Source organism: Sturnus vulgaris, chromosome 15 (genome assembly GCF_052056855.1).
Source record: "Sturnus vulgaris isolate bStuVul1 chromosome 15, bStuVul1.hap1, whole genome shotgun sequence".
Classification (NCBI taxonomy): Eukaryota; Metazoa; Chordata; class Aves; order Passeriformes; family Sturnidae; genus Sturnus; species Sturnus vulgaris.
Window position 1 is genome coordinate 9,795,017 of NC_142257.1, and position 21,672 is coordinate 9,816,688.

General features: G+C 39.8%; 1 protein-coding gene across 1 annotated transcript; it reads left to right on the forward strand.

The window, feature by feature from the left end:
- Positions 1-5,278: 5,278 nt before the first annotated feature.
- Positions 5,279-20,365, forward strand: PPP2CA (protein phosphatase 2 catalytic subunit alpha). The gene is made up of 7 exons (XM_014891786.2): positions 5,279-5,621; positions 16,386-16,595; positions 17,089-17,262; positions 17,443-17,532; positions 17,825-17,986; positions 18,734-18,852; positions 19,607-20,365. Exons 1-7 carry the CDS (start codon positions 5,520-5,522, stop codon positions 19,677-19,679), a joined length of 930 nt encoding a protein of 309 aa, XP_014747272.1. The 5' UTR covers positions 5,279-5,519; the 3' UTR covers positions 19,680-20,365.
- The last annotated feature ends 1,307 nt before the right edge of the window (positions 20,366-21,672 follow it).

Consider the following 21,672-nt stretch of genomic DNA (forward strand, 5'->3'; position numbering starts at 1 on the left):
TGAAAGAAACATAAATTCACTGGGCAGGAAAGTAAGGGAGCAATAACTCAAATTTTCTTGCTGCAATTCTGTTTTGCAGCCTTTCTGTAGCTTAACTGCTTGGCCCAGCCCAAGGTTATTATGACAGTAACTGTAATGTAATATTAACTGATGAGTAAATATCGAAAAAGAAGGGGAAAAAAAAGCAACAGTTATAATATGCAGAGAATCTCCTTCATTCACCCAAGTAAACAGGCTCCAACAGTCAGATGTTGCCTGACTGAAGTGTAACAGAATCTCCAGTATCAGATAAGAGGTGTAGACTAAAGGTAAGAATGGTTGAAGTGCACGGTGAACTACTTTGTAAGGGCACAGTTAAAGGGTAGAAATGTTATAATAATTCTAAACAAAATGTCACCTGGATTTATAGACATTTAATAGGCTATCAGTCTCATTCTAAGGAAAACTATCCTCATTGTGCCCCTGAAGGCTCCCCAGCTACATTAGCCAGCTGCCTTCTTTTGGATTAATTACTACATTTTGGCATAATTCTGTGGACCAAGATGAGGAGAGAAAATACATTCTGCGAGGTTTTAGCCACAATTTGGATGTTGCATTGTGTCTGAGATTTCACAGAAGTGAGCAGTTCAGCCCCTTGCTAAGATGTTGCAGCTTAAAATACCCCATGTCTTACAAGTCCTACATTTTTCATATTCCTAAAGCCAGCCATCTGAAAGCCAGAAGCAGTGTTTCTCCATTGAGTGTTGGCACAAAGAGCAAAGATATATAGCTATCCCATATCTAACACAGGAAACGTTATGTAGGAATTGTCCATACAAGGCACGTGGGACGTGCCAGGTTTGCACCACATACAAAAAATGCACTTGGGAATCACGTTATCTCCATGACAACTGCTTGTACATATTAACAATTTGCTGTGTACTTAAACATAGCTTATGGAAAGGACTGAATAATAGGAGTTTCTCCAAAGAAAGCACTTTTAACACAGGCTGTTCAGATCAGAGCGTTACATCAGCAATCAGCAAGCCTAAAGCCTCCCAGCAAGAGCTGAGCAGGACATTTCACAGATGCTTATGTTATCTGTTTAAAAGGAAGGAATTTAAGGATGGGCCAAAATATCTATTGAACTGGTGTCTCTACTCTCGACTCTCAATGCTTCTGTCATGTTTGGAAAGTGAGTTAATTTCAGTATCTGTTTCCTCATCGGGCTGAAATCATGTATTTGCCCATCTGGCAATAAAGAGATAGCATTTGTCCTGGCAGAGGTGGTGTTTGTCAAGTATTCTAGGGATTAAAACTGGTAGATGATAGGTAGGAGGAACGTGGTTGGCATGCTCTGGTGCACAAGGATGTACCCACTGCCCCAGTAGTCCTACCCAGCCAGGCTGGACATAGGGAGTTCAGTCCCATGCTCAGGGGGAGAGAGCAGGACAAAATATTTGCAAAATATTAAGCTCCTTACATTGGAGAATCAGTACTCTATTCTTAGCTTTTAAAAGACTCTTGACTATGAAATATCTGTAACCATAGTGATTTAAAAATGTGATTTTCATGGTTACTCTGCAATTTCTTCTTTCAGTAAGACACTGCACTTCCTGTTTTATCTACAACACGGGGCAGATTTCAGTAATATGTTTGTGGTATACAAGGTGATTAATAATAAGATTCCATCTTTTACATAAACCGTTCAGTTGAAGTGAATGGGCCTCTGTTGATAGTGGTATTACTGATGTCACTGATTTTGTCATGTACTATCTGGACTCTGAAATCAGTCAAATACACAGAAATAGTATTTGTGGTGATGTAACATATCTGTTGTAAATGTGTTCTGTTTTTCTTTCGGTCTTTTGCAATGGTTCTACTTAAGCTGACAGGCTTATCTGATTTAATGGGACTTTTAAGACACAAAATATATATTTTGCCCAGTAGTGACCAGTATCTGAATATGCAAGAGATTACATGATGTGTACTTCTGAATTTATTCGATCAGAAATCCCTTTCCTCATACAGGCAGTTGACTTCCACATTAATGTACTAGTGTCTATATTCTTTGCTTGCAGAAATACACATATTAATCAAAGTTGGCAGCCCTACTTCTAAAGGTGGCAGCTCATTGTTACACTATTATATAGTCTTTAAATTGTATAGTATAGTCTTTATATTGTATTGCATAGCCCTTTAATTCTGCATTTAGTATTAAAACACCATAGCAACAGACATTTTGGACATGCATTGATGGATAATTTAGAACCACTAAAATATTCACAGACAGTTAAGTGTGAAGAAAACTAATTTACGTGTTCCTTGCTCTACAATGCTAAGTTGATATTAGGTTGTATAGTTGGATGGTGTGGTATAAATCTGCATAAATCTTCATTTAAACACTGATGTCTCAGTACAATAGAAATGTTGGTGTTACTGATAAGATTATTGCAGTTGCTAACACCCTCGTCCATGAGTTTGACATTAATTTCAGAATAGTACAGAATTAGTTGGCACTATAGGCTAACAGCTGAATAACCTACAGTTGGATGTGTATAAACATAAGTGCAGCAAGCCTGACCAGTTCACCTCTCTCCAGAATGCCACACATGTGACACATGGGTCGCTGACTCAGGTGTCAGCACAGCAGTGTGGCCTCCACACCTCTGACGCACAAGGGCAGCCACACCCAGACAGCTCCTTAAGTAAAAACCATACACACATCTGGCATATATTCACATACTAAACACAATTTATTACTGCCATCTCACAGGTTACAGTTTAATCTTACTGTGTATCTGAAGCCCTGTCAAACACCGAACTTATGCAACACAGCATATATCCTTTCATTATTACATCCTCCTTTGAAGGCTCGGATAAATATTTAAGAAGACAAAAGCAACTGTGATTCTCTAAACTATTGATTGTCATTCTAAAGTCAGAGGGAGGAAGGAGATCTGATTTCTGATCCACATATAGACAATTCAAAAGAGTACGAGGATCAAACATAGAGCTAATGCTTGGAATGGAGATGGAAACCAAAGTTTTCCCCTTCTCTGTGAGTGTCCAGATAAATCCTGAATTTCCTTTGCAGAGTCCTGAAATCTCCTATAGTGAGTGACACGACTTCAGCTTTCAGCAGCAAGCAGGGAGTGGTGAATCACCTACACCTTCCCCAGTGGAGTTTGTCTGAAAAAGAGCTATGACTGAGTCTTTTCAAGTGTTTCTTTCTTTTTTTAGAAAGTGTTTCTTTCTTTACCACTACGCTCCTGGGAATTAACGGTGGGGTTGGGAACCATAACAATTGCTCTGAAGACAGCAGGGATTGTTAATCTGTGAAGTGTCCAGTCTGATCCACATTAACAGGAAGAAACTATTAACCTGGCTTGTTTGCCTACAAAACTGCAACTGAAATCCTGCCATGTTATATCTGGAAGGTGTGAGATGTACAGCTTGTGTAGATGGTTTGCAGTGTGATCCTCAAACATGTAACTATGCCAGGAAATCAACAGTTACTAAAGAAAATGAACTTTAGCTTGGCGAATTACACATTTTTTGCATATATTTGCTCAAGACAATTTTGGGAAGACGTGCTAGAGCGAATTCTTGAACCTTATCACTTCTCAGTGAATGGTATTTTTCCTTCTACAACTTTTAAGCACAAAACTAAGGTCATCTGAATACGGGAACCTATGTAAGAATGGCAAAATTATTTTGGAAGATAAACAAAACCTAAGTCAGGCAATTCAAACCAACTGACGCCTAGCAGAAGAGTATGACAGCAAGAAACCAAGATTGACCCATGAAAGCAAACATTCCTTACCCCTTGCTCACTATGGAATTTTTAATATCCTTCAATACTAGGCAAATAATTTAACAAGTCAGACCCTGTATTAGGCAAGTGATAACCAAGACAATGAACACAAATTAACTAGGAAAAGTCATTCTGCCCTCTTGAAATTAACAAATGAATATTTTATCAACATTTTGACCCATTTAAGTAAAAAAATCTTACTTTTTAAAACTGATCATTTCATGCCTTTTGTAAGTTATTTAAGGGAAATCTTCCTCTATAATTTAAGATGCAGATTGCAATAAAATAAATAATTCATTAGAAATTGGTTCTGAATATTTCTGATATTTTTTTACTGCAACTTACCTGTGTCTAACTGACGGATTTTCCCTTAGGTAGCATCTGAGTACAACAAGGTAGCTGAGGTCAGCACTAGTTTCCTGAAAAAATACTACCTTTCCTGAAAGTTTCCTGAAAGGTCCACCACTAATTTCCTTTACTGAACACTTACACTGCACTTCATGCATTACTTCTGTCTAAAAGTGTCATAATAAACTCTGGACTTCCAAGAACTCTTTCAGTACAAATTGTTTTAAAGAAATGCATCACAGACTTTTTAACCTAAGCACTACCAGATGGTACAATTTAGATGGTATTTAATGCTCATGATTTAGAACTGAAAAGCTTTATTTTAAAGTACCCAACACCACTTCTCTCTTCTCTGACAGACACATTAACTGGCTCAGGACCTCAACATCACAGAATTGTTCGGGTTAGAACAGACCTATGGAGATCACCCAGTCCGACCCATCGGCCAGGGCCATGTCACCTGGAGCAGATGACACAGGAACGTGTCCAGGGGGGTTTTGAAAGTCTCCAGAAAGGAAGACTCTACGCCCTCCCTTGGCAGCCTCCTCCAGTGCTCTGCTACTCACAACGTAAAATTCTTTCTCGTACGGAGGTGGAACGTTTTGTGTTTTAGTTTAGGACGAGTACTCCTCGTCCTGTCACTGCAAAGACCTTCGCACCAGTCTCTTGCACCCGCCTCGGAGACACCTATAGGAATTAATTGCAGGGAGAACCACAAACATTGCGGAGCTGCACAAAGCCTTCGGAAACATCGCCTCCTCGCCCCACAGCAGGAGCTTAGCAGGCGAAGACCCCACCCAACCTGTGCCCCGCGAAAAGCCGGCGCTCAGCCCCTGGGCACAGAAGGGGCCGGCACAGCCGGCGACCCCTCACAGCAGTACCCTGGCTCCCACCTCAGGGCTGTGACTGGGCGAGGCTGCGCTGCGCCCCTCAAATGGACCCCCCCACGGGGAGAACGCCAGCCCCCGGGAGCCCGAGCCCGAGCCCGGGACCAGGACCGGGACCCGGGATGGAGCACAGCCACCCCCCCCACTCCGGGGCGGCTGTGCACGCGGTCACTGCTCTCACCCGCCCCCTCCCCTCAGAGCGCACTCGCAGCCCCGCCCGAGGGCCGCGCATGCGTTGTCGGCTCCCGCGGCGTCGCCCCCTCCCCGCGGTGGGGCGGTGACGTCAGCAGCGGCGGCCATTACACGGTGCGGAGCGAGGAGCGGCAGCGCTGCCGCAGCTGGAGTGCCCTGGGCTGCTGTCTCCGCGCGTCCGTCCGCCCTGACGTGTTGCGGCCGCCACCGCTGTGGGGAGCGCGGATCGCAGGGGCCCGCGGGGCGGTGCGGCGGCAGCAGCAGCAGCCGGTGAGGAGGAGGGTGGGGAGACCGGGATGGAGGAGAAGGTCTTCACTAAGGAGCTCGACCAGTGGGTGGAGCAGCTCAACGAGTGCAAGCAGCTGTCCGAGGGGCAGGTGAAGAGCCTCTGTGAGAAGGTGAGAAGTGAGGGGAGGCGGTAGGGCAGGGAGCTGCGGTCGGGGGCGGTGCCGCTCAGCCGGGCGGGCGCGGGGCCCTCGGGCGGGCCGGGGGCTTGGCGCGGCCGGGCGGTGGGAGCGGGCCGGGTGAACCGCGGCCCCTCGACTGTACTGGAGCCTCGGCTCCGCCTCCCGCCTGCTCAGCGCCTCCTAAAATGGCGCCGCGACCGCGGTGGATGCTTGGGAGAGACCCCCGAGAGACCCTCCCCTCCCCCGGTTGAAATGCCAAATCAACCCCCAGAAGCGTGAGTTATTACAATGAAAATAAAAGCTTATGGTAAGCGCTCGCTAATTACACGCGGTAAGGAGCTGCTGCTTTGATTTTTTAGAAATTTTTTTTCACATTATATGAATAAGCAGACGCTTATAACTAATTGAAGGGTAAATTAGCTTTGGGGTTTTATTTTTCTTCAGTAAGGTTCTGGGTTTCACGGAATTCGCGGAAAAAACATTCGAGATCCTATATAACTCCGTATTTTTATGGTGATGGTTTGAAAATGTTGAGACGTGGATGTTACAGAGCAATGTGTTGATTGAGTCATTCATAGCTTGGAAAGGTAGACTTTGTGCAATCCAAAACAGATTGCGTTCTGGAAAATCAGGAAAATTTTGTTCTGCTAGCATCCGGAGGCATTTTCCAGTTGAAGTCTAATTCTGGATGTAATTTAATAGCTGAGGGTTGTTGTTGGTGTTTTGTTTGTTAGTTTGTTTTAAAATTACTGATAGTTTTATGTATTCCTGTATTTCTAGACTGAAAGATAGAATATTTGTGAATTTTTTGGTAACTGGATATTAAGGAATAAATGAAGTTAGGGATGTACTGGCTTCTAAAGAAGCTTATGTGCTTGCCACAGGAAGTACCGAGAATATTTTAAAATTATAATCATGCTTTCAAATACTTCATCAAGTTGCTTTGGACGCAAATTCTTTCGAGAGGGCTGTCTATGAACTTAATAAAAAGTTTGCAGTGCTTTTGGCCAGACCTGCTCTTGTTCCAGTACAAATTTTAGTTCACTTGTATTCCAGCAATTCAACACTATTTCCATTTCATCTGGACTGTGTATTTTAAAGGGTATTGCAAGCGAGTGGCAGTCTCACTGCCTGGCTGTTTCCATGTGAGTTTCCAATGACAGTGGTCCAGCTTCTTCTTTGTCTTGCTTTATGTGAGAGGCAAGTATTTCATTTGCCATCATTTATAAACAGATGGGTCTGGGTCCTGAATCCCAGGATGTACCCAGAGTAGTGCACCCATTTATGGGTTATATGGTAACTAGTAGGACAGTGAGGGATGTATAATGTACAAAAAGCTTTCAGTGTACTGGGGGTTTTGGTTCAGTGAGAAGTAGGCATGTCACTAGAAATTCCTTACAGAAGATACAGTAGTCCCAGTCATCAGTGTTGCACAAAACGACATTTTTGTTTTCTCTCAGTGAAGAATAGAAATCGGCTGTATTTATGGATAAATGTGTAATGCTCATCACCAAGATAATGGTAAAGGAGAAAATTAAACTTTGTGTCTGACTCCTGTATATTGAGATGAGAGACCATGAGAATGTGGAAGAGAAATCTGCCAATCACAGTATTATTTAGCAGCAGTCTTCATTATGTTGGCTGGGTTGTGTGTGCCAGGTGAGTGGTCAGCATTGTGCAGAGTCCAGCCACAGGTGATGTTAGAGAAAGTTGATTTGTTGCTGATAACAACAGGTGGATTTACTTGGACTTTCCAAGAGTAGTTAAGTTACTTCATGGTTGCTGATACAAGGAATTGGAAGTATGCCCTGAGGCTTGGAGTAGGTCTGAGTTTCCCATCTTCTTTCTACTGTGTTCATGGAAGTGGGGTGAGAACTCAGTTCTGCACCTTCCTGCTGAGGGACAGCACTTGCTTTAACGTGTTTCCATGTTCCCAGCACTGACTTTCAGAAACCTGACTGGGTTGTACTTTGTTTGGACTGTTTAAATAGTTACGTGGATGTAATCCCATCAAAAGGCTGTTTATCTATTAATAGCTTAAGGATAGTGTTCCAAAGGATAGATAAAGACCATACTAGGTATAAACTGTTGTTCTTCACTACGTTGAATTGCAGCTAGGGCTAGTTAAAACAAACAATTAAAAAAAAAATTGAGGGCTTTTTCTTGCTAACACTGTTTGGTTGGATCATTTCCTTGATGAGTATTTCTTCATCTGCTGGGGCTTCGTGTGTGCAGGACTTACGCCTGTCTAATAAGAATAAGCCTAAGGGCTCTCTTGTATTTCAGTATTGATACTTGAAGAACATAGCAGCTTTTTACAAACGTGATAATTGTGCGGCTGTTTGTGCATCCCAGTTTCTTTCTTGGTGTGTCTTTCGCTGAGCCTGGTTTCCTGGGTGATGGTGGTGGTGGGAACTGGGCAGAAACATTTTCGAAGTCTAGAAGTAATTTGTAACCATGAATAATACATTATTCTTTCACAAATTATTTGAAATAATCAACCTCTGAGTGACAGTTAACTTAGTCTAGGCTTAGGACGTGCTGTGTGTTTAGTGTTATATCAGTTGATTGACCGATTATGTGTGCTTTGCTTCAGCATTTGAGAAGTGCAAGTGGTCAAAATATACCCAGTCCAGTTACTGTTACATTTCAGCAGTGTTTGTCCCGTTAGTGCTGAATTGTTTATTGGCGGAGGTGAAAGGAAGGTCTTTATTGCCAGGTGAAAGTTTTTCCACTGGCCATTTTGAATAAAGGGTACTGGTTTAGAGTTTCTTTCCCATACATTTTGAGGGTGGAGGGAAACGGTCTTGTCTCCTCTATGTATAAATGCCCTTAATCAAGGAGCTGGGGGTGTGGTACATTGCTCAGGAAGGTGGGATGACAGTCTAAAATTGCACAAAGGAATGAGGTGAATTTTTGGATAGAGTTTGCTTTGATTATTGCAGAAGGTATCTAGTGCAGGTAGAGGCGTCAAGAACTGCTCCCTCCAAAACACTACTCCATAATTTTGTGAGTTTGAGTGTGGCATCTCCCAGTTTTTGGAGAGAGAGAAGACTGTTTGGTCATATATACTGTGTAGAGTGTTCAGGGTTCTTGAATTGTGGGTACAAGACCTTTGAATGGATGGTGCAGTTAATCAAAATATTTTGAACTAAGTGAAGGGCTGATAGTGGTAAAGGCATTCAAGAAACCTTGATTCAAGTTTTGACTTCTTCAGTTTTTGATCTGTAACAATGATGTTGGTTACATTTGTTCTTTGATTTGTCACCATTGTTAATTTTTGTAGTGTAAATGTGTTTCTGGGCCATACTGTTCTCTGGTGTGTACCTTGTTCATGGTGTATTTTTCTAATTTTTTTCCTGTTGTAGAATTTTCGCTTTAATACCTGATTTTCCAAGTTAGATGCTTATACCTACTGCAGCTGTGTGGGTTGTGCAACTTCAATTAGCATGTGTTAAGTGACTGAATTCTGAGAGGACAAGTATGTTTCTGATGGAGCTTTCTTTTGGGTCCAAAAAAACCGCTGTGCAATCAAAGTTCAGTTCAAGGACTCCGGACTTACATGTTCTGTCGATCTCACTCCTGTGTTTTAAGCTGAGTTGTCTGCCCAACTTCTTTTTCAGACAGAAGTACATGTTCCCTTCTGCTTCCTACGCTGTTTGGCAGTTGCCTTTCTTAGCTGATTATTTTTGGCCAGAAGTGGATTTTTAAACTGTTTCCAGCTGCATTTGCAAGGACTTTTCCATTAGCTAGCTTTTGCATTCCTATATCCATCATGTATAACTAACTATTTTTCAGACTAAGATGATTGTGAAAATTAATGTTCCTGTCTGAAATGGCTGTAAATTAGCCAAGAAACCCGCCCCAACAGAATTCCCAAGTAGTAAAAGTATGGTGTGTCCTGTGTGGTGGGCTGTGCATTGGGCAGGTTTTCTGTCCCTCCAGCCCTGGCCCTGGCAGAAGAGGAATGTGCAGCATTGCAGTTTTGCCTTGCCACTGTACTGGCTTCTGGATTCTGTAGCAAGGCAACTGCTGCCAATGGTGGGAGGGCCCCTGAGTAGCTGTTCAGGGGGCTCTGGGGACCAGAGGGTCTGGTTCAAGCTTTGCTGCTTTGTTGAACATACTCGGGAATCAAGTAATTGACGGGGCCAGGTAGTTAAACCTTCTCTCTCTGAAAGAGTTACAAGTTGTGTACAAAGCCTTTTGTAACATTTAAATGACTGTGTTTTAGATTATTCTGGAACACTTAAAAAACAGTTTCATGCCTAGTGTTCTAATTTGTTGGGTTTTTTGGGTTTTTTTTTTTGGTAGTGGTTTGTTTCATTTTGTTTTTTGCTATGGTTGATAATGAAAAATGGAAATTGTCTCTTTCCACAGAAGGCATTTGAAGTGTCAGCCTTGCCAGCCTTCTCACCTAGTCCGGATTTACATACAAGGTCTTGATGTGCATATAAAAATTTAGTCTTGAATGTGCCAGTGATTCTAGGATCAGCAGCTTTTTGTTTTTTGGTTGGAGTTTTTTTTTTTTCATTCTAGTAAATTCTGTAAAAACTGAGTTGTGCTAACAGTGAGATTTTTGGTTTTGGTTTTTTGCTTTTTAGTTGCAACTATAGTTGTGATCAAGTAGGATTGAACGATACTTGTGTTGTTTTGGGCATAGCTTAAGCTAACAGCAGGAAACACTCCTAAGTCAGAGCAGTTCCTCTTTGAGTTCTGCCAGTTTGAGGCTAAAGACATGGATGAGGCTGCAAGACTGATGTCCTTTCCAAATCTACCGGTGCTGAGGCTGTTGCCTCCTCAGATGTCATGACAGTGCTGCTCTGTGATGGCTTCTGACCCATTTTCAGTTACTCACCTGGGTTGCCTTGCCCAGCACAAAACCCAAACCTGTCTGACTATGTTTGGCAGGAGTTCACAAGGCCTTGTTCAACAGATCTGTGTGAGGGCAATTAAGTTTTTGCTTTAGCTTAGGGACCCTTGAACACTACGCCTGTATTCAGTAATGCTGTTTCTAAATTCTTTCTTCAGGTAGTATATATTAAGCTGGAAAAAGTTTATTCCTGACTAAAGAATGAATACTGGAGCTCAGTTACTCAGTAGCCACGTCTCTAATATTTCTGCTGAATATTTTGAACATGCCTTCCAATACAGGTGTTTCTTGCTTGCTGGTTGGTTCTAAACTCTTTGAGTTTTGACATGCCATATTCCAGCTGCTGTCCTGACCTGTAGCATGACTGTGCCAAGTCATGCTTTTGTGGGACAAAAGGGTTGAGAACTTTTTGAGTTCATTGCATGAAGCTGGACCTGTTGATATCAGGCATAACTAGTTCGGGAATAGGTTAGGCTATTTCTTTTTTTTAATATCTTGAATAATTCAAAATTAATACAGCTTGTTCTACAGAGAGGACTGAAAAATATCCCTGTAAGTGGTCAGCTTCCTGCATTGCTGTCACTGCTGTGTTTCTTGGAACTCTCATAAGGCAAGGAAGGCATAATGGTTCCTGAGTTATCTGGCTTCTTATCTTTTTTTTTTTAAGTTTTTTCCTGATTATTTTTCTTCAGTTTAAAGATACTGAGATCTTTTGTATGAAGCAAAATAATGACACAGTTCTTTCAGAAGACCCTTTTCCTATCCTCACTGCTCTTGTCAACTACTGATTGATAAATAGCCTTTCCCCTTCTCCCACACTTACCTCTGAGGGCAAGAACACTTATAAGTTACTCTGAATGTATAATATCATTACTGATCTTTTCAAATGGAAATGTTGAGGTGACTATCAAGGATTCGAATGGTGTCATCCTTACTTTTGTAATACCAAGGAAGAGAGGGTTATTTGGCAGAAGTTTGCTGCTTGCATGATTTCTTGTAGACCTAGACTTTACAGGTGATAAAGTGGTTGTCTTATTTTAATCTTGCAGCAGTCCTACAATTGGACTGGATTGCTCTTTTGGTTGACTAATATCTTCTGTTTAAACTGATCTCTCTTCTCACCGAAGAGATTAGAAATAAAGGTGTAGGTGCTAGTCACAAATCCAGAGAGAAAGTAGATGCATCATCTAATGTCCTGGCAAAAGAGTATTTTGCTGCTCAGTATTTCTGTGTGGATGGAAATCCTGTTTTTACTTACTTTGGAATACTACATAATTAAATGTCAGTGGGGAGCTTTAAATTTTAATTTTGTTCCTACTTATACATTCATACTGAACTCCTTAGTGTATTGCCAAGTTCAGCATAAATCAGTTTCCCATTTGTGTCATGCCTCCTTCATGGAAGGGTGTTATTGGAGGCTTCATTTATCTAGTTTTGTTTAAAATGCAGACAGTGAATGAAAACACTTTTTGCTTTAAAAAATAAGCCCATCTTTTGTCTGACCCTGCTCTCTTTTCTCCCTGTGTAAGGAGTGGCAAAACTGTAAAAGAATTGCAGACTGTAATGGATGACTTTGCTTGGAACTGGAGTCTTTTCCAGGTCATGTTGTTTGAACAGCTAAAACCAGTATTAATCCCAATTAGCTGATCATTGTGCCTTTAGTCACATCCTGTGCACCTTGGTGAGAGGAAATTATGGTGTGGTTGAAGTCTTCAATCTCATCAAAATATCTTTATGGTAACTACAAACAACTATTTCTTGGTTATGGTGGATGCTTCTCATTACATGCTTTATTAGACAGCATGGTGGGCTGCAGGTGTGAATTCTGTCTGCTAAGAATGACACGTTACCATCTGCAACCATGACTTTGGGGCTATGTTTCTAATTAAAATAGTGGTTGTATTTTCTTTACTGAGTTAGTAGTGGTAATCTTTTGGTGAGTGCTTCATAGTGCTGCTTCAAGCATCGATTTACAATTCTACACAGACACAGTGATGTTTACTGTTCGATTGGGTCGTGTTATTTTCTTTTATGTGCCCCAGAGTTTTTCAGGATAGACAATTGGGCTGAGGTGTCAGCTTATGCTAGAATGTAGGGAACTAAGAAGGGGTTGGAATAATTATGAAATATCTGGTATATTCTGGAAACACTGAGGAATTTGGGTACAAATTAATTCAGAGGATTTTGCAGAAATGGACCACTGGAAATAATTTATTTGCAACAAGGTTGATGATGTACACTGCTTATGAGGGAAATTTGCTTATCCTCACCATAGAGTAAGTTGAGTAAGTAAAATGGATGAATTATGGCTTTTATGGCACTTGACTCTGAGCCTTAATTTGTGACATATAGGATAAAAATATTTGGAGGGATCAGGGGAAATATGAGATACATCTGCATGCGTACAAGCCATGCATTTCATTAAATAAACTGAGGATTTGAGAATCATATGGTAGTGACTTTAATAGTCATCTTCTGCAAAATTCTTATCCATGCCAGTTCATATACTTGGATCTTGTACTGTCTTAAAACAACGAACCTGATCTTTGTGTTTTAAGAGCAGCATTTTGCAGAGATGTGCTTCATAAACAGAGCCACCAAAGCAGCTTGGTACTGTTCAGCTGAACCTTTGAATGATGTGCAGTAGGCCAGGAATGGTTTAATTCTTAAGTGCTAGGTTGTGTTTCTACACAATGCTACTCTTTTTATAGTAAAGTTAAAACTAGTTGTTTTCTTGTGTGTTTAAACCAATATTACTTTTATTCTTACTGAGTTTTGGGATTGTGAAATGACTAAATAAGCCAGTATCAAGTCAGAATGAATTTCAGTCACTATGACGAAGCTGAAATGTATTTGATAAGTGCTTATTATTTGAACTTTGAGGTTGTTCTGAGTAAAATATGTGACTTTCCACCTCAGCAGTAGTGTTTATGACAGCATTGCACTTGGTTTTTCTTACATTCTTCTTGTGTAACTGTCTCACAGCTGTGTATTTTCTGTTTTTGACTTCATTGGTAATTCGAAGTAATGTGTTCTTTGCAGTCCTATTCTGTATGTGTTTGCACTGTATTTTGAAATCTGAGAGTGTAGCACTAAAAAAATAAACTGATTCAGAGGCAGGGTTTTGCAACTGTAATACAGTAGGTTGTTAATAACAAGTTTTTGCTTAAGTACCACAGAAGTTTGACTTGTGGTATTCTACTATATAATAAAGACTGAGTGTTGGAGATGTAAAGTTCAGGGCTGTCTTAATAGTAGGAATTGTTAAGAACTGAAAAAAGGCAGAGATACAAAAGAATTAATAGGTGATCAAGAAGTCTGTTTTTCTGAATTTTATCATTGTTTGTCCTGATGATAGGCAGTGAAACCTGGATGTTTCAAAATATTGGTATGAAAATACTGCATTGTTTCACTATTATCCTTTGTGGCAATAGGTCCCGGGGTGTTTGAAGTTCAGGGGGTGGGGTGTGCGTATGTGTCTTTCCTAGTTCTTCTTTGTCAGATGGTTGTCAGGTGATCAAGGAGTTTTCTGCCTTCTGCTGAAGCATGCTGAATAATGCTCTACTGTTTCTTCTCCATGAGGAAGTGTAGGAGAACTGCTGGTGGGAAGTCCATTTGTTGGAGAGGGGGATGGAGTTGTGTGACTTGGCGAGTAAGCAGCACCATCAAGAATCAATAAAAAGAGGGAGTGGAATCAGGTGGAGTTTGTGTGTGATCCAGTACAAGGTCAGGGGCACAGATACTGCAGGAGTAGTACTAGTGATCACCTACCATTGTGAAGTTGCAGTATTAAATGTGCTGTTGTCTTACCGGCTTGTATTTGTATTGTGTTACAGTATATTACAAGTCTTTTTTTTTTTTTTTTTTTTACCTTTTTATAGGAATTCATTTATTGTGAAATTTGGGATATAGTAGACGGCTTGTTGGTGGCTTCTTTTCAGGGTGTTATTTTTTCTACCTTCAGCTCTGCTGAAGCTCTTTTATAGAGCCAAATAGACTGTTTAAGCACTTAAGTATGTGCCACTTCTAATACTGTGGGACATAAGACTGTAAACTAACTAAACAGTTCCTAACACAGTGTTATATGAAACTGGTTTTAGGACGTGGAAGTGCACCAACATTCCTTCACTGCAGCATTTAAACAGAGGTTGCTGTTTTTGCAAGTTGACCTGGAACAGTCTTTTTCCATCAGAGTGGCTGTCTGACTGCTCTACATGTTTGGTCATGTGGGTATCTGAGTGATTTGATATTTCAGAAACTGAGAAAGCAACAACTCAGTTGCTGAAAACTGCCATTCTCAGCACAAATGCTGCATACCTTTGATGAAAAATGAACACTGCATTCTTTGTGCAGTGCTTCAAATGTGTTAAAAAAATTCGGTGGAAGAAACCTCCTCATTAAAGAGTAGGGTTTTTTATATCAAAGTGCCATAAGCATCTGTGATGTTCTCTGTCAAAAGGAGAATTAAGCTGGCTAATGCTTCTGAATGTAAGACGGTATTAGAAGAGGCTAAGGCTGTTAAAACACCTTCTAAACATCCGGTGAGTGTCACTGCATTAAAATTAAGTCAGGCTATCTTAAAATAAATCTGCACTTCTAGCATTGACCACAAGCCAGGAATGACCTATCTTTAGTACTGGGCGCAGTGCAAGTGGAAACTGTCATATGAGACTGACTTGTGATGTAAATCTGTCTGCAGAGTGACATCTAAAGCTTTGTGTTGTGCAGAGTGCTTGGCCATGCTGTATTTCTTTGCGTTTCTTTGCAGTGAAACATTGAATTTCATTAATTTCCATCACTAAACTATGGCGTTGCTTCTGTTTGAAGGGGTGACCATGGTGGTCAGCCAAGATGATGTGTGGGACAGTGACACCACTTTTGGTGGGAGTGTCAGCCACTGTCTTGTAGACAACTTGGGTTATAGAATAGAATATAGTTTTTGTATATTCTCTTGTAATTTAGGTAATGAGGTAAAAAAGGATCCTTTTTGAATAGGAGCATTGACTCTTGGAAAAAACAGGAAAATCTTAGTAGATGGTAACTAGTAAACTTGTTACTATTTATATTTTGAATACCTTCTTGATTTAGCAAATCATTATGGCATGTATCTGGTGACTGTTCTGAGAACAAACTGTAACAACTGTCTTGCATTATTTCAAAATTACCTCTCTGGTGCTATATTTAGCCTCTGCTTCATACAAATTACCTTTGTCTGTGACTTTTATATGCACAATTTTTTTGAAAAAACGGTGATGACAAAGATCTTACCCAGCTTTGGTTTATGAAGGCACAACTTGATGTTGTTAGTCTGTGTTTAATCACAAAACTTGTTGAGAAAACTTGTGTGGATAATGACCTGCTCTGTAATTGCTGATACCAGCGGATGTTTGTTCTCATTAGGCTTCATGCAGGACTCCCTGCCTTTGCAGGTGGGTTGAAGATGTTTGTACACGTGAGGGCCAAGGTGTTGGTAGTGTTTGACTTTGTCTGAGTTTGGGCTTTTCGAGGTAAGATGTTGACAAGATTTTTAGATTTAATTTTTCAAAATATTTAAAAACTTTTTAAATTCTAGTAGTGATGATCATTGTTCTGTGCTTTGCAGAACCATTTTCCTAGAAAGTCTGAAGTTTTACTTGAGATACTGTCCTCAAGGATGAAAAAAAGCCGTGTAACTAATTACTAATATGGGGTTTCATAAAGTGAAATGCTATTTTAAGATAAACAGCATTTAAGTAAAGATAAATTTTACCTCAGGTACTTCAGAGAAGGAAGGGACAAGAGCTCCTAAAGAGAAGAGGTTGCAGAGTTGGAAGTAGTAGAGCATGCTTTGAATAAAATGGTTTTTCATAGACAAACTCATAATTCATGGGTTTTTTGCTTTATAGGCTAAAGAAATTTTGACAAAAGAATCCAACGTACAAGAAGTGCGATGTCCAGTCACAGTCTGTGGAGATGTCCACGGACAATTTCACGACCTCATGGAACTTTTCAGAATTGGAGGCAAATCACCAGACACGAACTATTTGTTTATGGGGGATTATGTTGACAGAGGATATTATTCAGTTGAAACAGTCACATTGCTTGTAGCTCTTAAGGTAACTTTTCTCAGCTTTAGTTTTGTATAAAATATATCATTGCTATTCCTGACTACACAGTATCTATTATGATTTTCACTGCATTGGTATCAGAGGTACTGAAACTGACTTCTTGGCTTAGTTTTCTAAGTCACTTCTTAAAAAAATACTATAAAAATGTTTAGGTGCAAGCCTGAGCCTTATCTAAAATGTGTTCATTTTTTACTTGTCTAATTTGCAATCTTTAAGAATTTGCTTGGAGAGGTCAGCTTAATGCAGGTGTAGTGAAGTCCACTAGTAATAATAAATCCAACTTGTAATTAATCTCAAAAGTATTTGGCAGTTGAAGATTTGAAAAAATCATTCATTTTTTTTACCTCAAAAGTTACAATTGAATCTTCAGAATGGTTTGTTTTTAATTGCTTTATTGATGTGTGTTGGGGATTGAGGAGTGCAAGTTCTGTTCTGGGTAAGAGTTTCTCATTGATGTGCTAAAATAAACTATTCTGTTTAGGTCCGTTACCGTGAACGTATCACAATTCTTCGAGGGAACCATGAAAGCAGACAAATCACACAAGTTTATGGTTTCTATGATGAATGTTTAAGGAAATACGGAAATGCAAATGTTTGGAAATACTTCACAGACCTTTTTGATTACCTGCCTCTCACTGCCTTGGTGGATGGCCAGGTATGTTGACATTTGACCAAGCTGAATGTTTTTGATTGTAAAGGGAGGTCTTAATGCTGTATTCTGTCAGCTCTCATCTTTAAAGGAATCTTATGCAGATTTTCTCATACTCATTTATTCTAAACTGTTCCAACTGCACTGATCAATGCAAAGAAACTTCATATTTCTTAACTTTTGCAGATTTTTTGTCTACATGGTGGCCTCTCTCCATCTATAGATACACTGGATCACATCAGAGCACTTGATCGCTTGCAGGAAGTTCCCCATGAGGTACTGAAAAATAATTTTCTAAGTCAATGAGGTTGATTCAGCATGTATTGGGTGTAAAGTTCACAGGCTGAAAATTAAATTCAAATCAACTTAGCAATATTAAAATACCTATTGTCCTGTTCTAGATTTTTTTAAAGGAAGAATGGGGGGCATGTCCTTGCTTAAGGAAAGAAGCATATTAAGTCTCCGAGTTATGCAGGGGTGGTGCTAGTGCAAGGTTAGTTTCTTTGGGTTTTGTTTGGTTTTGGTTCTTTGCAGTTCACCTCTGAAACATCATCTATATGTCTTGCAGGGTCCAATGTGTGATTTGCTATGGTCAGATCCAGATGATCGTGGTGGCTGGGGAATTTCTCCTCGAGGTGCAGGTTACACATTTGGACAGGATATTTCAGAAACCTTCAACCATGCTAATGGCCTTACATTGGTTTCAAGAGCTCATCAGTTGGTAATGGAGGTGAGCAGGATAGCCTGTGTGTTCAAACTTTGGATTGTGTCCTTGGTCCATTTGTTCCATGCTCTGTGAGTCAGAGATGTGTATATGCTGCTGTGACAGGTGATGATCTGGCTGACAGTCTTCCAGAAGTTGACAGTATTAATGTGCTATTAAGGAGTTTGACAGTGGAAGAACCTTTATTTTGGCCTTGTTTTCCTGAAAATTTACAGTACTATCCCAAACCCAGTGTTAGTACCAGATGTGGTATTGCATTTCTTTGTAGATAAAAAGGTTTTTAAATGTGTCTCTTGGAAAAAAGGTGTAATTTTTCTTTTTAGCTTGGATGTGGGCTTTTGTTCTTGGTCTCTAGTTATTCCTAGTAGTTTAGATTTTTAAATGTATGTCTGGAGTCTGGTTTTGGTGATGACAATTGAAGGTTCAGAGTAGATTGTGTACTTTAGAATTGCTGTTTTAACTATTTAATGCTAATGCAATGGAGAAATCTTGTTAGGTGGTTTGTTTTGGTTTTTTGGTTTTTTTTTAATATATAGCTCATATTAGCTAGTAAGAAGCAACCTTTGAAGGCCAAAATTAATTTTTATGCTTTTTCTCTCCAGAAGAGAAAAAAGATACAGCCTTAAGCTTATTTAAAGTAACCCTACAAAATGCTACTTAGGGCTGTGTGTATTAAAATGTTGGTTTGTAGTCAGGCGGTTACATGGGGTACATTAACTTGGTTGTCATAATTATTTTTTCCTTCCTCTCCAGGGGTACAACTGGTGCCATGATCGGAATGTAGTAACAATTTTCAGTGCTCCAAATTATTGTTACCGTTGTGGCAACCAGGCTGCAATTATGGAACTTGATGATACTCTAAAATACTCCTTGTAAGTATGTTTAAAAATGAGAAGTACGTTGTTCATGATTTTAAGATGCCACTTAATTGTGCTAAAGTACGGGTTTTTTCCCTTTCTGTAAGCTTTTGGGAGGTGGAGTGAGTGTGGAATTGTTAGGTTAGTCACATTTAAAGTCTTGGAGTCAAGCCTCTGGAACAGTTGCTGTTCAGATCTTCTCTGTCAGATTAAAGTGAGACTCCTCATTTTTATCTTGTATAACTGCCTGGATTTTAATGACTTACTGTGTAGGAATGTGATTTGAGAGCAGGAGTAGTGTGTCACATCTAAGGTGTAATGCCTTTGTGTCAGTCTTGGGCAGGAGACTTTTGGAATCTTTAAATTCTTCAGGTGTTGGGATGTCAGCTTTTTGTATGAGATTTCTAATTAACTATTGCAGCAGCAACTTTACTAGAAAATGAGGCAAAAGCACTGTGCAAACTGCCCTCTGAAAATAACTGGAGACGTTAACTTTCTAATAGATACTAATCTTTGACTAGTTTGAATCTTAAAGCTAAAATTAATTTATCTCCAGATCTTTGTGGTAAGAGGAATTTAAATGTGATGGTTCAAAGTACATACTAATAGGAGTGGAAGAGTTGGAAAACTTGTTCTAGAATACTTAACTTGGTTGATAAAACTTGCAAAGACTCGTCTGTATTAAACCACTGCTCCTGTAATTGATGATTAGAACATACGTGAATGTAAGCTGAGCTCTTGCGTTTTCATTGATGTCTGTGCTCTTCAGTTTGCAGTTTGACCCAGCACCACGTAGAGGTGAACCGCATGTTACTCGTCGCACCCCAGACTACTTCCTGTAAAGAGATTTTAAACCTGTACAGTATTGCCATGAACCATATGTTGACCTAAAGAAAATGGGAAGAGCAACAGTAACTCCAAAGTGTCAGAAGATATTTAACATTCAAACTTTGTTTTCACATGGACCAAAAGACGTGCCATACTCAATACAAAGCCTCTTGTCATCAACAACTGTGACCACTTTAGAATGAACCAGTTCATTGCATGCTGAAGCAACATTGTTGGTCAAGAAACCAGTTTCTGGCATAGCGCTATTTGTAGTTACTTTTGCTTTCTTGGAGAGACTGCAAATAATAAGATGTAGACATTAACACCTCATGAATACATTTAACTTTCCATTTAGCTATAGCTTTATTCAGCATGACTGTAGATAAGGGTAGCAGCAAACAATCATTGAAGCTTAAAGAACATTTTTAAAATAAGTACCAAGGCCTCATATTTGTTCTGAAACTGTTTGTTTGTTTTATTTTCAGGGAATACTGTTTAATTTAATTGTATTGATTTTTTTTTTTTTTTTGTCTGCACTCAGTTCCCTTTTCCACTCTGCCCTACCATATTGTCCCTTGTAATTGTCCAAGGATAGTGAATTACTTTGAACAGAACTGTTTTTTTTTCTGTAAAACAATGTTACTGCAGGACAGAGCTGCAGTGTTTTTCATAATAAACTTGTGAACTAAGTATGGAAAAATGTCAAAATTCTAATTGCATCTCAGGTCAACTGTGGTTTAATAAACTAACATGTAGCTGGATGGGTTTTATGAACTTGCATAGAAGTTTCCACCCTATAAATAACTAAAACTGAGGTGATTTGGAGTGTGTTGGAAAACTGACCTTTAGAATCCCGTCCCAGGAAGGTGCCTAGGGCTGTGTCTCACAGCTGAGAACAGCTTGCTGGTTTCCCACATGTTGCTCTTTCCCTCTTGGTGCTCTAATGAAATACTCAGAAATGGAAGAATATAGGTTCACTTAATTGATTGCGTGTGGCTTTATTTCAAGTGTAAATCTGAGTAGTTTACAATGTAGGTGCTAATACTTAAAATAATTTTTCTGAAAACCTAATAATAAAACCAGTTTTGTAAATATTAAAGGAAACAACTTTACATTTAGTGCTACGTGTATTTGCCTAGGCTTCCATTCTGAAAAACAGTGGTATGTGGTTTATGTTAACTTCTGTTTAAATATTTCTTTTCTACAAACTTCTTCAAAATTTGAACCCAAATCTGATGATTTGGTTCAAAGCCAAAATTCAAATATTATTCTGCCTTAAGGCCTGTGCATGAAACTTCTTGGGTACATTTAAGTGATGTATCTGGCTGTTGACTTAATAGAAGGACTCTTAGTATTCATATTGTTTGAGACTTGGGCACAATATGGATTCTTTAATAAGGTGAAGTCTTGTTTTTTACACTTTGTTTCTAAGGGAACATACAGAAGTTTTACCAATGTCCAATGCACCTGGAGCTTTAGTCCTAGACATGCATTTTGGTGCTTTCTTGCTTTTCTGAAAAGCAGCTTAATTCTGTAACTTGCAAAGAAGATGCTGCATTTCGTCAAGCATTACTTCATCCCCTTTCAGAAGGGCTCAAGTGGTTGCTTTTCCTTCAGCAAAATTTGAGCCATGTCCTGTAGGTTGGGTTCCAAATGGCTTCTGGAGAGCTTAGTCTGCTGTAGTTTCATCTCTTACAGGAAGAAGTGCATGCTAAAAGTAAGTGCATCTGAAGTGGCTTTTTTTTTTTAGTATATTGGGAGCTTTTGCTTTGATCACTATTAAAAAAATCCTTTGCTGAGAGCAGTTCACGTTCCATTCCTGTCACTTGTCTTTCTCTTGTGTTTGTGTAGATGGGACTTTGTGCTTTCATTGACACCATTTCTTCAAGAGGAATGACTTTGCCCTATTTTCTGCTTTCCTTGTTGCTCTAATTGGCGTGATTCATCTGCTCTAGTGGGGAGCAATCCTGTCCTTGCTTCAGTTTCTGTACACAAATCCAAGTGGCT

Excerpts from the sequence above, each read along its gene's own strand:
- PPP2CA (XM_014891786.2), top strand. The coding sequence starts at position 5,520 with ATGGAGGAGAAGGTCTTCACTAAGGAGCTCGACCAGTGGGTGGAGCAG. Across the intron at positions 5,622-16,385 it reads TGAAGAGCCTCTGTGAGAAG|GCTAAAGAAATTTTGACAAA; the intron begins GTGAGAAGTGAG and ends TTTGCTTTATAG. Across the intron at positions 18,853-19,606 it reads GATACTCTAAAATACTCCTT|TTTGCAGTTTGACCCAGCAC; the intron begins GTAAGTATGTTT and ends TGTGCTCTTCAG.